At 43.4% G+C, this 14,669-nt stretch overlaps 2 protein-coding genes and 1 long non-coding RNA gene across 3 annotated transcripts in view; 1 reads left to right on the top strand and 2 right to left on the bottom strand.

The window, feature by feature from the left end:
• The window catches only part of LOC116846782, a 546,096-nt gene that overhangs the window by 320,795 nt on the left and 210,632 nt on the right, over window positions 1-14,669 (bottom strand). The gene's annotated exons all lie outside the window — the stretch shown is intronic.
• The window catches only part of LOC116846791, a 180,450-nt gene that overhangs the window by 29,508 nt on the left and 136,273 nt on the right, over window positions 1-14,669 (top strand). The gene's annotated exons all lie outside the window — the stretch shown is intronic.
• Window positions 8,538-10,213, bottom strand: LOC116846788. The gene has a single exon (XM_032821066.1). It carries the CDS (start codon window positions 10,013-10,015, stop codon window positions 8,747-8,749), a length of 1,269 nt encoding a protein of 422 aa, XP_032676957.1. The 5' UTR covers window positions 10,016-10,213; the 3' UTR covers window positions 8,538-8,746.

Raw genomic sequence — 14,669 nt, forward strand, 5'->3', positions numbered from 1 at the left:
AGAGAGAGAGAGAGGGGGGGGGAGGGAGGGAGAGAGGGAGGGAAGAAGAGAGAGGGAGATAGAGAGACGGAGAAAGGGGATTGTGACTTTCAATCCTACTTTTCAGTCTACCGTCTCTTAAAATCGAATTATCGACGATAAAAACATATCTTTTATTCCCGGATCTCCATCCAAAGGTCTACAAAGTTTCGACAAAATCGACGACCCAGACTCCATCGATACTTCCGTCTGGCTCAAAGTCCGTACGACGGTCGAAGTAATAATTAACGCGTTAAACGCGTTTCCGTCGTAATTTCGGAGCGCCGCCTCATTATGGATATCATTTCCGTCGCGCGCCATTTTATTTTCATCGCATTTTCCGTACTGAATCCGCGACGGGAAACGGACAGGCGGTGGGAAACGACGGGCGGTAATGCGCTAATTAATACCGACACTAAATTAATTTCTCCGCTGCGCGGAATTTTAATGAGCTCAAGTAGCCTGTTACAACAGCTGAATTCTTTCGTCGTAAATAGCCCCTATATAGTGTATACACGGGGAATATACATTTAATTGTCAATTGTATCGAGAATACGTAGCTCTACCAATCAAAACAGACAGACACACACACATACACACATAGTTCTGAAAACTTGTGCAGATGAGTAAAATGGAACGCGTTCCTCCTGATCCCCCCTTTCCCCACAAATTGTTTACGGTCAATTTTCCTCGTCACGCGTAAAGTCTCGTTAATGGCCGTGTGCGAGATAACGCGCGCGTTCGAGCGGATCTCGGCAAGAGTGCAAAGGGTGCGTCTATGCCGCGCCCACCGTCGAACTTAGCGGAGGAAAGCGGGGAAAAGATGTTCCAGAACGATCTCAAACATCCGAGCATATCGCCGGCATAACCCGGGAAGAAAGACAAAAGGATCGACCGTCGGGCTCCCGCGGGAGGCGCGCAGGACGACGTCCAGAAGAAGGGCGGAGGAGCGGCGGAACCCCCTCGGGAGGAAGGGGTGAGAAGGGTAGAAAGAAGCAACGCGCTTCTGGTAGTTCCAGGGACGGGCGAGGAGGCCTCCCGCGGGGTCAACGATGGAAGCGGGAACCAGGGGGGCGGAAGAGGAGAGGGAACGAACTCATAAAACCGGGAAGCATGTGATTTCCCCTAGGAGGGGGGAAAGGCGAGGTCGGGGGATCTCGCGCCGTCTTGTTTCTCTGCTTTTCCATTGCCACCCCTCCTCGTTTTGTCGGCATCCCTCGGTCGCCGGCGTCTCTGCCGTTTCTTCTGTGAGAGGGAAAAAGAGAGAGAAAGAGGGAAAGAGAAAGTCAGCCTCCCCCCTGCCTTTTCCTTGCCTCGCACAAAGCGAGTGAAATGATGTTTTTTACTTGTTCGAATAAACGCGACTGCGAAATATCCCGTTGTTACTTGTCGGGATTTTCCTCCCTTTCTATGTCTGCTTCTCTTTCTCTCTCTTTCTCTCTCCCCCTCTTTTTGTTAGAAGGGTTGCCTCGAAGGGATGTGTGAGGATGCATTCTCGGGACGAGTCGGACGCTATTTCAGTCGTCGCGCGCGAAATTGGAGGAATTTAATCTCAGGGAATCGGCCGAAACAGTCGGGACGGTGTACAACATTTGCATAACTGGCGGAAGGTTACGCGAAGTCAGATAAATATTCACGGAGGAATTCGCAGCTCGTCGTTTTCCACTTCGTAAATTGATACGACACGACAGCGAAATTTTATTCGCGGTATGTGGATCGCTTTTATCTCTCTGCGTGCAGATTTAGCGCGCGCAATTAAGCTCAGCCGGGAAGAGGGGAAAATAACGTCTGCTTGTGAGCTATTGCCAACTTTAGTAATTTAATTTTTTTCCCAAAGCAAGCACTGTGTCTTTTGTCTTGATCGCAGGGAGGGTACGAGAGCAGGAGACGCGACGTTCTCCTGGCGCGGATCATTTTTACGAGAGGAAAGTTTGGTCTCGCGAAGCGCCACTCGGGATTTGGCGTCGGCGGCTGGATCGTTACTGAATGGAAATCGTTATAGAGATTGTAAATCTCGCGTGTTCCAGACAGAGTGTAAACGAAAATGAGAGAAAGGGAGACAGACAGATAGAGAGGAAGAGAGAAAGAGAAAGGACGGCGAGGGAGTACAAACGCGGCATTTAGTAGACAAGCGACGGAATCAACGCATCGTGTGCGAGCTGAATTCGGCATTTTTATGTAAAGATTGAAGCGGCGTTGCGATTCCTAACGCCTAAAATGCGAACGTGTTCAGATGAGTCCTCGTCGTGTTCTGCGCGCTGCGAACAACGACACCCAACAGTTATCCAGAAGTCGAGTTTGCCGCGAGCTTCTCCCTCCTGTTTTTTGATCGACGCGAAACGACCGTTCTTGATAGTGTAATTTACCTGAAATGCTCGCAGACTCGTAAAACTCCATAACAGAAATGTTACGTTATCTCTGTCAGGACGGCGTGTACACACTCCCCCCCTCTCTCTCTCTTTCTCTCTCTTTTTCGTGTGGTGACCGGCAGTTAAAATGTCGACGGCCGATCGCACCATCAGCCTTGATTAACTCTAATGCTCCAGGGGAGAAATTACAAGCAAATCAAATCAAAACTGGAAACGCTCCGGAAAGAAACACGAAAGGGGTGCAGATACTCAGTTTCCTGAACATTTGCCTTATACTTTTTTAAAGTAAATCAGTGAAAATCTTTCTGATCGAATTAGTAAAAGGACTATTGCTCACTGATGATCTCAGTGAATATTCGCTAGCTGTTAGTGACAATATTCCCACTCTGCGTCTTATTTTTAACTGGTTTTGGTCAGTGGGAGCGAAATTTCATTCCGGAATCTATAATACGCGAATTCGTTGCACACGCTGTAGCGAGTCCAACTCTCTGCGTTTGTGATAATGGAATTAACGGCTTCTATTAACGCTTTGCGTGCAATGACACTGTCTATGTTCGCAAAGTGCATGAATGGGTCTGTCATAGACTCTGTTACTAACTGATCCTCTCAGTGAGATTTTCACTGATCGCAGTGCTATACTCATGACTGAATCACTAGTTATAAGTATAGCGTTTCAGTGAAGAATACTGATCGTATTCTAAAGAGCGGAGAGGTATATTATTATAATTGCGTATACGTAGGATACACGCGGAAATGGAATTCAATCGCGGCAAGTCAGGGGCGGATACGATGACCGTAGCGATAGACGCGATCACGCGAATAACAGTGACCGGTTTTGGAAGTAGCTCGACCAGTCGCAGTCGACGATCGATTTTCCAAATCCGAGCGCTCGCCCCGCGAAAGCGGCACCTCCTGCTAACTTTCGGTCGTTGCGACTCATCGAATTCGTTAACTACCCGACACAGCGGCGAATTTTCACGTCTCATAACCTGATATTATAAGAGCCCGCAATTTTCGCGCAACTAGCGAAGCATAATTCGACCGATTCGGAGTAAAATGTAGTGATAGACTCTTGGCGAACCGGAACGCGTCCAAAACTGTATGCGCGATGAGCGAAATTATGCGCCGCGCGTCATTTTTATCCCCCGCATTGGAGAGTTTAAGGGCCCATGGGAATGAAAGATGGAAGGGCGCACGGTAAGGGACGCGCTTTACGAGGCTTATTTCGGGCGAAGCGTTTCGCTCGCAAATCGGCCGCGCAAACGTCCGAGCACGAACTCCGCTTTTAATGCTAATAAAAACCCCGAGCGCGAGCATAATGATCCCTTGCCCTCTCTCTGTCTCTCTCTCTCTCTCTCTTTCGCACTCGCTCACTCTTTCGGGTGACCCGCCGCCGTGCGAGTTCGCGCGATCGCGCTTCCCGAGCGCAGCTGCTCTCGCGACCTCGATCGACGTTACTGCCGAAGAAACAGTGAGCCCCGGCGCGCGAAATTACGCAATCTTCGTTTTACGGCCAAAAACTCGCTATCCGGCATTACGTTCTCGAAGAGAGTTATACGCGTAATACGCAGGGGAGGGGGGAGGGGTTACCGTTCGCGTGAGTACGCCTTCCGATTTTCCCGGCGCAATCTTACGTTTTAATTCTCGACGTTACGTCATTCTCCGCGACTCAAGTCCTCGCGAGATGCAATTGAGCGCAACTTAGTCTGTAAAATGCGATCTTCTTACCGTTTTATTACTTTCGTTTCCTCCTTTTTTTTTTAGAGAGTTGTCCTCTTGGAATTCTCCAAGCAAGAGTCGAGTAATTTATTTAAAGGAAGGAATAGAAGTGCGCGCGGTGTCTTTGTGAAAAACTGTAAACAATTCTTGCTTGCTGTGTGTTAAATTTTAACGATCGCACGAACGTCTTTTTAGTATCGGGCTGATTTTACGAGGACGGAAGTTGTTCTACTTTTTCGCGACGGTGTGTATCTCATGTACATTTAATTCCTCGAATTGACGACTCGCTTGTGCTGCAAATTTCGACGCAAATGGAGAATTCTATTTGGGAACATCACGAGTTTAAGCACTAATCGAGGTCGCATAAGTTTCGAACGTATAGTAACGGCGAATGAATGGAAATGGAGGGTGAATCGGATTTTAAATTAGAAACTACCTCACTAACTCACTTCCACTCTCTTCAACTTCCTCCACTAGCTCTTCTGTTTCCGAAGAAGTAGTTTCTTCTGTGTTCAGTCACTATACTTCCCTTAACGTGAGAAAATGAGAGGGAGAGAGAGAGAAGGAGAGGAGAAGGAGAGAGCAAGGGAGTTTCTAACTGCAATTCGGTTCCATTTATACATGTTACTGAAATTTGCACTTGAAAAGGTGAGAATCGATAGCAAGGGTTTATCTTCTGGTGACTTTGGTGACAATTTGACCTCGGCGGAAATTGGAATAATTCCCGTCATCTTTTAATTTCTAACGTTAATTGTTCGCTTCTTGACTGAGAAATGCCCGAAGTGAATTCCCCCCGCGGGATAGATATAAAATCACGCGATATGAAAAATACACGCACAATTAAATAGGAAGCGCAGTTTCCCGTTGAATTACATTTTCCGAAGTAATATTTTCATTTTCACGATGGAAATGTTGATCGCAGATTTACTAAAGAATACATCTATATTACTGATCGCCCGATACCCGATACAAACTGACGCAGTGTAACCATTTCCAGAAAGATTTTTGCAATTTGATTTACATAGCTTTCGAAATAAACGACTCAGTTTTGTATCGCGTAAGCGCGCGCGCGTGCGCGCACACACGTTTAATGTGTAAAACGCAGCACGTTTTTGCAGTTTATTTAATATGCGAATAGATTACCATCGAATGCAATACGTGTAATGTGTGTGAGCTCACCGCGGAAAACAAAAGCCGTGATATGGTATTTCGCGCAAAAACACGCGCGCGGACAGGTCGAGAGCGTAACAAAAACAGAAATAAAAAAGGAAGAAAAAAAGCAATAATAATCGCGACAGAACGCGATGTTCCCGATTAACGTACCGATTAATCCAGTCGTTACACGTCGCACAATAAACACGCCGCGTTGAGTCCCAGTAGACATCGCAGCGAGGTTGGCGCTTGCTCTCTTTTCCTGCTTTCTATCCCAACACTCAGGTGAGCTCACGAGTGTTCACTTATACATTCCGGAGAGTTGCTCGCGAAAAAGGGGCTTGATCCTATCTTCCGCGAAAGCCTTTCGCTTCAACGATCTCCCCCGTGCGCGAAACGCATTAATTGTCAGGCGGCTGCGCGAGAGCCCGCGGAATTCCCGTCTCGCGTTAAATGTAAATCGGATTTCCGACTAACCGGCGCAAATTACTTTTCGCGAGCCGACCCTGATACGGTTAAACTGGCGCGCGCGTCTGCGCTTATGCAAATCGGCGCTTTGTGTCGCGCCGCTTAAAGCTAATTATTACGGCGCCGACCGACCGTCGGGCGGTTTTCAAACCGCCAAGAAAGCCCGAGAGCACGCGCCGCGAGAAGTGTTACGGTAAATACGCTCTTAAATGGCTAAACTGTTGCGCTCGCGACGAATTGAATTTTCGTGGGACGCGTTCTTGCGTGACATCGACGACGCGATTTTACACATCGAGGAACGAGTCCACGAACTAGCGAGGCATACGCGAAGTTACGCGCTCCTTGCGATTATTCGTCTTCCTTGTCAATTCTCCGCGATTACACTCCGCAAGATTGTCGCAATCGATCAGAACAAGAGAAGATATATAATCTTTGATACATTTTTATTGGCTCTCACTCGGCATATTCAAGAGATAACGAGTGATTTTATAGCATTAGTATTTATAGCTCTATTGCAAGTTATCTAAATAAATATAGAGAAACTACACATAGAAAAACTACAATATAGAGAGAACAATGTAGTCTTTTTTTAATATAAATTTTTTTAAATTTTATCATGTTTTTAATTGTCTAAGAAAATAAACTGTTAGTAAGATCTAACTTGTTAAGAAATATTATATATAAAATTTTGTTAGAAACAAGTGTTTTAACCCGTGACTGGTATTTCTTTCCCTTTAAATCTTTGTACTAAGAATTGTTTTCTATTAGCTATTATTAAATTTCAATATCCCGCAGGATCATGAGAAATTATAAAATTCAAGAAATTATAAAAGTACAACGAAAAAAGAAGAAAATAGTTCACCAGATTTCACCATATCAGTTACGGGTTAATAGTAATACATTTTAGTTCCTAGATATAAGTGGCATGTATGAAATAAAAGGATAGAGAATAAATTACTGCAGAAGGTCGATATATTTTTCGGTTACAAAGTTCTGTAGTAATTCTTACTATAAAATTTTTTCTCTTCGTGTACAACTAAATATAACAAATTTCCATTTGATGCTAGTTCAATGAAAAAATATATATATATATTTGTATGAATAATATTATATTGTCTAATAATGATGGAGGCATTTGACATGCACCGAGGTCGGTATCATAACAGCAATGTATACAGGAATAAATCCGCGCGATCATACATCGATATGGATAAAACGAAGCGAGGGATGCTCACAGCGCCCTGACATTTTTCCTGCTCTCTTGTTCGCGCGACTTACTTCGCGTGAAAACTCACATAAAACGCCAAAGAACGAAAATCTCGATACGTTCACAAGAAGACGCTCGCGAGAGAGCGCATTCGCGCGATGTCGAGGGCGATGAATCGAAAGGCGACGACGTATCGGCCTGGAAAATATTTCTTTGTCCGCGAGAATCCGTAGAGAAATCCACGCGAGAATATTTTTACACCGTTAACGACAGCTCGCCGTAAATTTGGCTCTTTATAAAGTAATGAGGAGAGAAGGGATGTGCCGAGAAGCGCATTTTCTTGTCGCGTTTGGCGCCCAAGTGAACGGCGAGAGTGACATACGCATTGCGGATAACTTGGCCGTGTCTGCGACATTATTCCTCCATTTACGTTCGCGAGTCGTCGCGTGACGCGCCGGAGTATCCACTTTGCTCCAAGCAGGCCGTGGACGTAAAAGTAGAGTACGTCTCAAATCAGATATGAAAAGTTCTCAAACTGACTCGCGCGCACAGTCGTCATCGGCGTGTACGATCTTAGCTCGACCACCGATTACCGCCACACTCGTTAAGTTTCCGGAAAATGGAAAGTTTATTAAGAGTGCAGTAATGTCTCTTCGTTTCTGTAAATTTCGCGCGCTATACGTACGAGCGAAGTGCCGCGAACAATGCGCTTTTCTGCAGGTACTTAGTTTTTCAGGCCGCAGAAAATCAGAAAATATGTGCATATTTTGCTACACTTCTCGATTTGCAAATATAACAAATATTCGGATGAAAAAGCTTATTGTGATTACCCGCCGTTTGTGCATCAATGTGTCAATATATTTATTAATAATTTCACTTTGAGAAAAAAAGATTTAAAAGTTTATTTGTGGAATATAAAGTTTATTCACTGAAATAGACTTTACGTGCCACAAATAAATTTTCAAATATTTTTTCTCAGTGCATTAGCAGAATATTTTTGCAATGTTCAGGAATTCTTCTCTTATAATAATTTTTTATTGAAGATATACACACACGGAACACAAATTTTGGCTAAATAATATTAATTTAGAAGCCATATACACAAGACACGACATCTCTGCCAAAGTAATAGATCTTTGTGTACGATAACGTGATGATAATCGGTGATTCTTCGTAGGACAGTAATAATGTGTTTACTAGAATTTCTGCGTGTCTCTTTCGGTTATTACTTCTTCCCATCGTTTATAACAGAGAAGACTATATACACTCTGATCGTACTGACGGTAAGGAATTGTTGATGTTATGGCTTATGCTTAAACGTATAACGAAATCCGTTATCAAGGAGAATGGCTGCGTTTAGCAGAGAAAGCTGCTTTGCAACTGTTGTAAAATTCGTGAATCTGATTAGTACATGCTCTTGGATTCAACCAAAATTAAGAGCATACTCTAATCAGATTCACGAATCTTACAACAGTTGCAAAGCAGCTTTCTCTGCTGCCAATGTCGCGAATAATGATGATTCGCAATAAATACTAGTACTTAAAATGCACAGAGGAAGATATATACATTAGACGGAATGATTAATCAATAAAAAGTAAAATAACTGTAGCTAAAAATAATATTCTTTATTAAGAACTTATATAATCTAATCATAAAAACGAGATATCTTTTATATTGTCTGCGATCATGTCACAAAAGTGACAATACAATCATATACGAGATATACAGTCATATACCAATCTAATATACTAATCCAAGATACTAATCTTAGATACTAATCTATAAAGGTAAATTATATTACTTAATTATATTACTACTTAATTATACTACATAAATTTTTGTAAAATATTATATACTTGTTACGATAATATATATTATTATAATCAGTCGCTAATATGCTTCTATGCGGAGCATATCCGCAGAAAATATTTTTTATTTCAAGCTGAGGTAATAGATATTCATTTAGAACTGTTCGTATGTTAAGTTCTTGAGAGAACGCGTTACTTTTGCTGGAACTGGTTAAAAGTAATGGATATTGTCGAGTCTGTAGTGCTCTTATAGTTTTCGACCATATCTTCTCCTCGAATTTTACTTGAAATCCTACGACCACGTCTGGTAGTTTACAGTAGCGACTGAATAAATAATCGTAGTACGGTGCAGAAATAACAGTAAAACCAAGTTCCTTTTTCTCACGTTTGCAAGATTCACAAAGTTCATGTGTATTAAACAGTTCATCCTTTAATTGCAGTCCTATCATAACAATTATTAATTTCCTTAAGTCAGGTAGACAGTGTAATAATATCTCCCAAGCTGACAGACTGCTTCTATCTATAGAGTCTGCGGCTATAATGTGAATTATAATACATTTGTTTTGTAAAATATATGAACAATTTGTTTTCTTTATTGCATAATAAAATGTTAGCGGTTCTGAAATATAATCAGAGATGACATAGTCATCGACGGTCCAATCGATACTTTGTCTTGCCAATACAAATGCCGAAAGTAATTGAAATGTGTCAAAACATAGCAAATCTTTATTCAAACACGCAATAAAGTCTCGCAATATTCTAGCTGGACGGTCTGTTATAGTTGCAATACTTATGTCAAGTGATAGCTTCAGTTCCTTACAAATTAACTTATGTTTCTCATAAAAATCTTGTACATGTCTCTGGCAATAATAGGCAGAAAAGCATTTTGTGCAGGAACGCAACGTTTGCGTTGTTTTACAACAAAGACACGATTTTATATACATGAACATTTGCATCTCATACGGCTCCAAATCGCGGTCCAACTTCTGCTTGGTTGTGATTATTATCTTGTTTCTTTCTTTAAGATCTGATAATTGAATTTGCAGTTTTGGAAACTTTGTTATAATATCGCACATTTCCTTATGTTGCGATTTGTGTATTATTTCGTGACTTCTGCTGCAGTACGAAATTATGCGGCACTGATTACAAAGTATCAAATTATCGTACTTGCTTCTTGATTTACAAATGTGACAAATGTTTGGATGGAAAAACTGATTGTAATACTTAGGCAGAAGTGGTCCTCTATATTGAATTATTTCTTTGTTTGCATCCATATCGATATATCTGTTTAATAAACTTTACGAATACTTTGCTTGTAATGTCACCTTAAAAAAACTTGACACTTTAATGGATAAAATAGGATTCCGTATATGTGAGTTCTTTAGGGACATTTACTTGGTGATTGCCCAAGACACACTATTAGAATATGTCTTCTGAGTGATTGCCCAAGACACACTATTAGAATATGTCTTCCTGAGTGTCTCAGGAATTATCGACAATTCGAAATATCGGTTACCAAGTATGATATTGCGAATAAACATATGACGTGAAGGACATACAATATCATTATCATGTTTAGATCAATATTTATTATTGTGTGTGTGTATGTGTGTGTAATTTTATTGGTATGATCGCGATACACAGATTTTCCAGGCTTACGCTGTGAAACAACTAATATTTAATTTGCTAAAATTAAGAAAACAAGTGTCTATGCTTTTTTTATTTTGAAGAAAAGACAAGAAAAAATCAATTAAGATAATTTAAAGGACTCTATCCCGATATTATTCTGAAAGTTTCTCTTTTTAGGACGAACCCCTTATTAATTATATGGAATATATGTAGTGGAGATTACAGAACATGAGTACACTTAAAAGTAATCTTAATTTATATTTATGAAAGTAAATCGCTCACTTCCCGCTTGTGAAAGAGTGAAATTTTGGCATTAGAGATTTGTTAGAGAGTGAGTGGAATCTTAATACTCACTTAAGACTTAAACTTCGAGTATTAAAAAAGAAACATCCGACTTTTTCCACTTTTCAATACACATCAAGCTCTTGAGGAGCGATATGAAATAGACTGAACATAGGTCTGAACATAGGTTGAGGGCGCGAAACAGCCGCATAGCAAGACACAGAGCCGTCATCCGAGACGCCCCTTGTAAATCCATGGTAATTACTGCGCCGTGTAATCTTGAATAATCGCGCGACGTTGTCGATAATCTCATGGCGGAGCTAACGAGATTTTCATGGGACATTAGGCGTCGGTGCGGAAGTGTCAATATCGTGGCAGCCACAATTTCGCAGACGTCTGCGCGGTCTCGTAACAGTTCCACGACTCGATCCACAATTTATCGCCCCCCCCTTTCGCCGCCGCTTCCCCCGCGCCAACTCCTCACTCGTAATACACTTGCGCATGCACTTACTAAGTTCGGAGACAGGATTTGCATGCATCGGCAGGGAACCGCGACAAGTCGTGCACGCGCTCGTATACACATCATCCACACAAACAGAACGCGCAACATCCACGGACGTATGTACGCACGCACGCATGCACGCGCGCTCACGCTCGTGTTATCGCACGTACAGTGTGTGTGTGTGTGTGTGTGTGTGTGTGTGTGTGTGTGTGCGTGTGTAATGTGCATCTGTGCGCACGTGTCGCGCTCGGTTGCGTAACGCGTGGAGGAAGGACGGGAGAAAACGGCCACGGCAGCGAAAGGGAGGAAAGGGAAATGCGAGAGATATCGAGTAAACGACGACTGCGGCCGAAGGATGCTGCGCGTCGCGTGCGCTTCGTATGCACATGTAAGGTGCATCTAGGCGTCTCTCTCTCTTTTTCTCTCTCTCCTTCCCTCCTTTTTTTCTTTCTTTCTCCCCCTTTCGTCGTAATATCACGGAGCTCTCGAGCCGCACGAAGGAGCACGACGAACGGAAAATTGAAATAGTTACGAAATATGGCCGCGACGTAAGTACACGCGGAGCGTGGACGCCGGTGGAATTTTTCGGAGCCCCTATTGCGCGATATCTAAGGCTTCCTTTTACCGCGATTATCCTCAGCACATCGGGGCAGACATTATGCAAGTTTTGGGTGATGTCAGCGGCAGGTGGTTCGGGGAAACTTTTGGGTAACGAAACGGTGCACTTGCCGATCGTCCGGCTCGTTTCTGCGCCGTTCGCTGGAGAACCGGCAGTTGCGAGATTTTAAGCGGGGAATTACAGTGTAACTCTTTGGTCCTTTTCCCCGTTGTGCTGCGCGACTCTGAGAGATAATTTGATTTTTTCGCGACGTAGTTGAGGTGAAAAATCGCGCGCGATAACGAGCAATGACGTTAAGTCCTCCCGAAGCGAGCTTCCGGTTGAGTAAAAGGTTGTCATTAACTGAGAGACGGCTCGAAACGATGGCAATAGATGGCATTTCCTTATTCGTTCCGGGGACCAACATCCTCCTCATTTAATAACGTTTCGCGATCGATCCTCTTATTCGTTCAGTCGCTTCGTGCCCCGCGCTTCGAGTCGCTTTAGCAGGGAAAGCACGTTCGAGTACACAGCCATTAAGACTCTCGCGAGGAAGAGAATTCGCGACGAACGGTTTATCATGCTTCCGGTTGCTACCCGAACGGCTTGCGAGTCTTTGAAAGGACTTCCGATCGATACACAGAGACACACTTCTGCCGTTTCAGTATTTACAGTACGCTTCCGGGTACACGGAATTTCTACGATCGCGCTCGCGCGCTTTCTTGCACAGTCAGATTCCGCGCGAATAATTTCAAAAAATTCAGGCGAACAAGTAGCAACATTTTCCAACGAATTGGTCTTACAGTTTTGATTGGGTACGATTGAAATAAGGATTGCTTACGTCCTTGCACTTTTCTTAATTTTCACACAATCATACACACTTGTAAGTATCAAAATTCTCCTGCAGCTAAATTTTTGAATGTCAAACGCTCGAGTTTAAGAGCCTGTATTAATGGTCATTATATGAAACTTGTCTCAAGTGAGATACTCCGATCTGAGATTAGACTTGAATGTGGAATCGCAATTGCAAATAGAATGTCACACATGTATCATGTAATTTAACTGAAAGAAACTCAGATCCAACTCTAAATTCAGATCAGTATATCTCACGTGAGACTAGTTCCAAGTAACGGCTATTAATACGGATCTAGATCGTCCGATTCGTTATTAGGAGAATGAATATTAAGAGTGCACTAAAACTGATTCGTAAGTGTGCAACTTACCATTTTCAGTTAAATGATATTATTTATTTATGTCGCCATCGATTAACATATAAAATAAATTAAGAAAAAGGATCTATTTAATTACTAGATATATATAAATTTTTTTTTTAATACTGTATTGTATTAAATGATATCCTAACTTGTGTAGAGTAGAATGGATTTATTGTACTGTAATATTCGTGCATTGGCTCTTATTGGTCCTTACATCCTCAATTAAAAAGAAATCCCGATTAGAAAGAAAAAGACACCCTGAATACGAGAGTGGTAGATTTGAAATGATCATTTGCGACACGTCCGGCCAGCAATCGCATTAACTTTGAGTCGCACTGAAGGCATCTAATCGCGAGGAGAAGCGCGACTGATCCGAGACACGTCGCCGCGCATTTCCGCAAAGCGGAACAAGTGACCGGATTTTTTTTCTCCCTGTTTTTTACATTGTGCCGCTTCGTTACTCTTCACCCTGCTCGCCGGGTTGCTCCCTTTGCAGTGTTATCCGAGTAAATGCATCCTTTAAGAACGGCGTTATTATAGCTCCCTTCTCTCGGGAGACGTGCCGCTCGAATAAGGAGGACCTCTTTGCTCGAGAGAGCCACCGCCTTTCTTTTGTACCGGCCACTCGAAGAACTTGATTCTTCCACTGTATCTCTCTCTCTCTCTCTCTCCCCCTCCCTCCCCCTCCTTCTCTTTCCCTCCTCTTCTCTGCCGCCATCCAGCACTCTCGAAGAGAGGATATCCAGATCTTAAAACCCGGCCATTAATTCCGCTTGCGTAATTTCGCTCTCCTCGGATATTCCATCGGCGTTCACCTGAGAGCTGCGAATCGAACCATTTAACAACGTCGAACGATGTCCATTAACGTTAGTCACCGAAATTCCGAATTGCTGCCTCGCTGCGCTCTCGCGACGTGGTTAAAAGCCGCACAGTAGCCTGATCCAACTTTAAGTCTCCCAGTCGGAAGGTGTAATCGCAAAACCGCAAAACAATCGAGTCCGGTTTCTATAATACAAAAGAAAAAGCCGTCCGTTGCGAAATATTTGTTGGCTCCGACGGGCAACGCGAGGTCGTATCGCAAATATCACAACTCGACTCGGGGAGACGGTGAAATTGGTGGTTGTGTACGTGGTCGATGCGGGCTATATACGAACTATCGCTTGTCGGCGAGTGCGCGCAAGTGTAGGTGAGCCGTGCTTGCGAGTACGTGGCTCGGGGGATACACGCGCTCGAGACTCACGGACCATTTCCCGTGAAGCCGTGCCTGGGTTACACACGTACCGCCCCCGTGCCATCCTCGATCTCCTTCTTCGACTTCGCAACACGTCCTCCGCGAGAACACCGTGAGGCCGCGTTCGTCCCCGTGAGGTATCGCTGAAAATAGCGCATTCGCGGGGTGTTTTTGCCCGATCGAGCGCTGAACTTTGGCAAGAATGTCACATGTGACACATATACCTCGATTTGTATGTACCACTATTGTTACTGTTATATATTGTTATGGTTCTATGTATATATTAGAGATATATGTCTCGCTCCCGTTATATTCGCGACACGTCGTGCGCAATTGACAGCTCGGCTGCCCTCTCCGGACAGTTCATTCTCTTTGTCGTGGGCAATTCTCTTTATCGGAGAGAAAATGTTCGCTACCGATAAACAAAGGTTCGCGTCTTGTTATGTGTAGTGTCCGTGTCCCCCCCCCCCCC

This window comes from Odontomachus brunneus, unplaced genomic scaffold (assembly GCF_010583005.1).
Source record: "Odontomachus brunneus isolate Ranch 3 - 2012 unplaced genomic scaffold, Obru_v1 Obru_scaffold_069, whole genome shotgun sequence".
In the NCBI taxonomy this organism is placed as follows: domain Eukaryota; kingdom Metazoa; phylum Arthropoda; class Insecta; order Hymenoptera; family Formicidae; genus Odontomachus; species Odontomachus brunneus.

Coding starts and splice junctions, on each gene's coding strand:
- LOC116846788 (XM_032821066.1), bottom strand. CDS start 10,015: ATGGATGCAAACAAAGAAATAATTCAATATAGAGGACCACTTCTGCCT.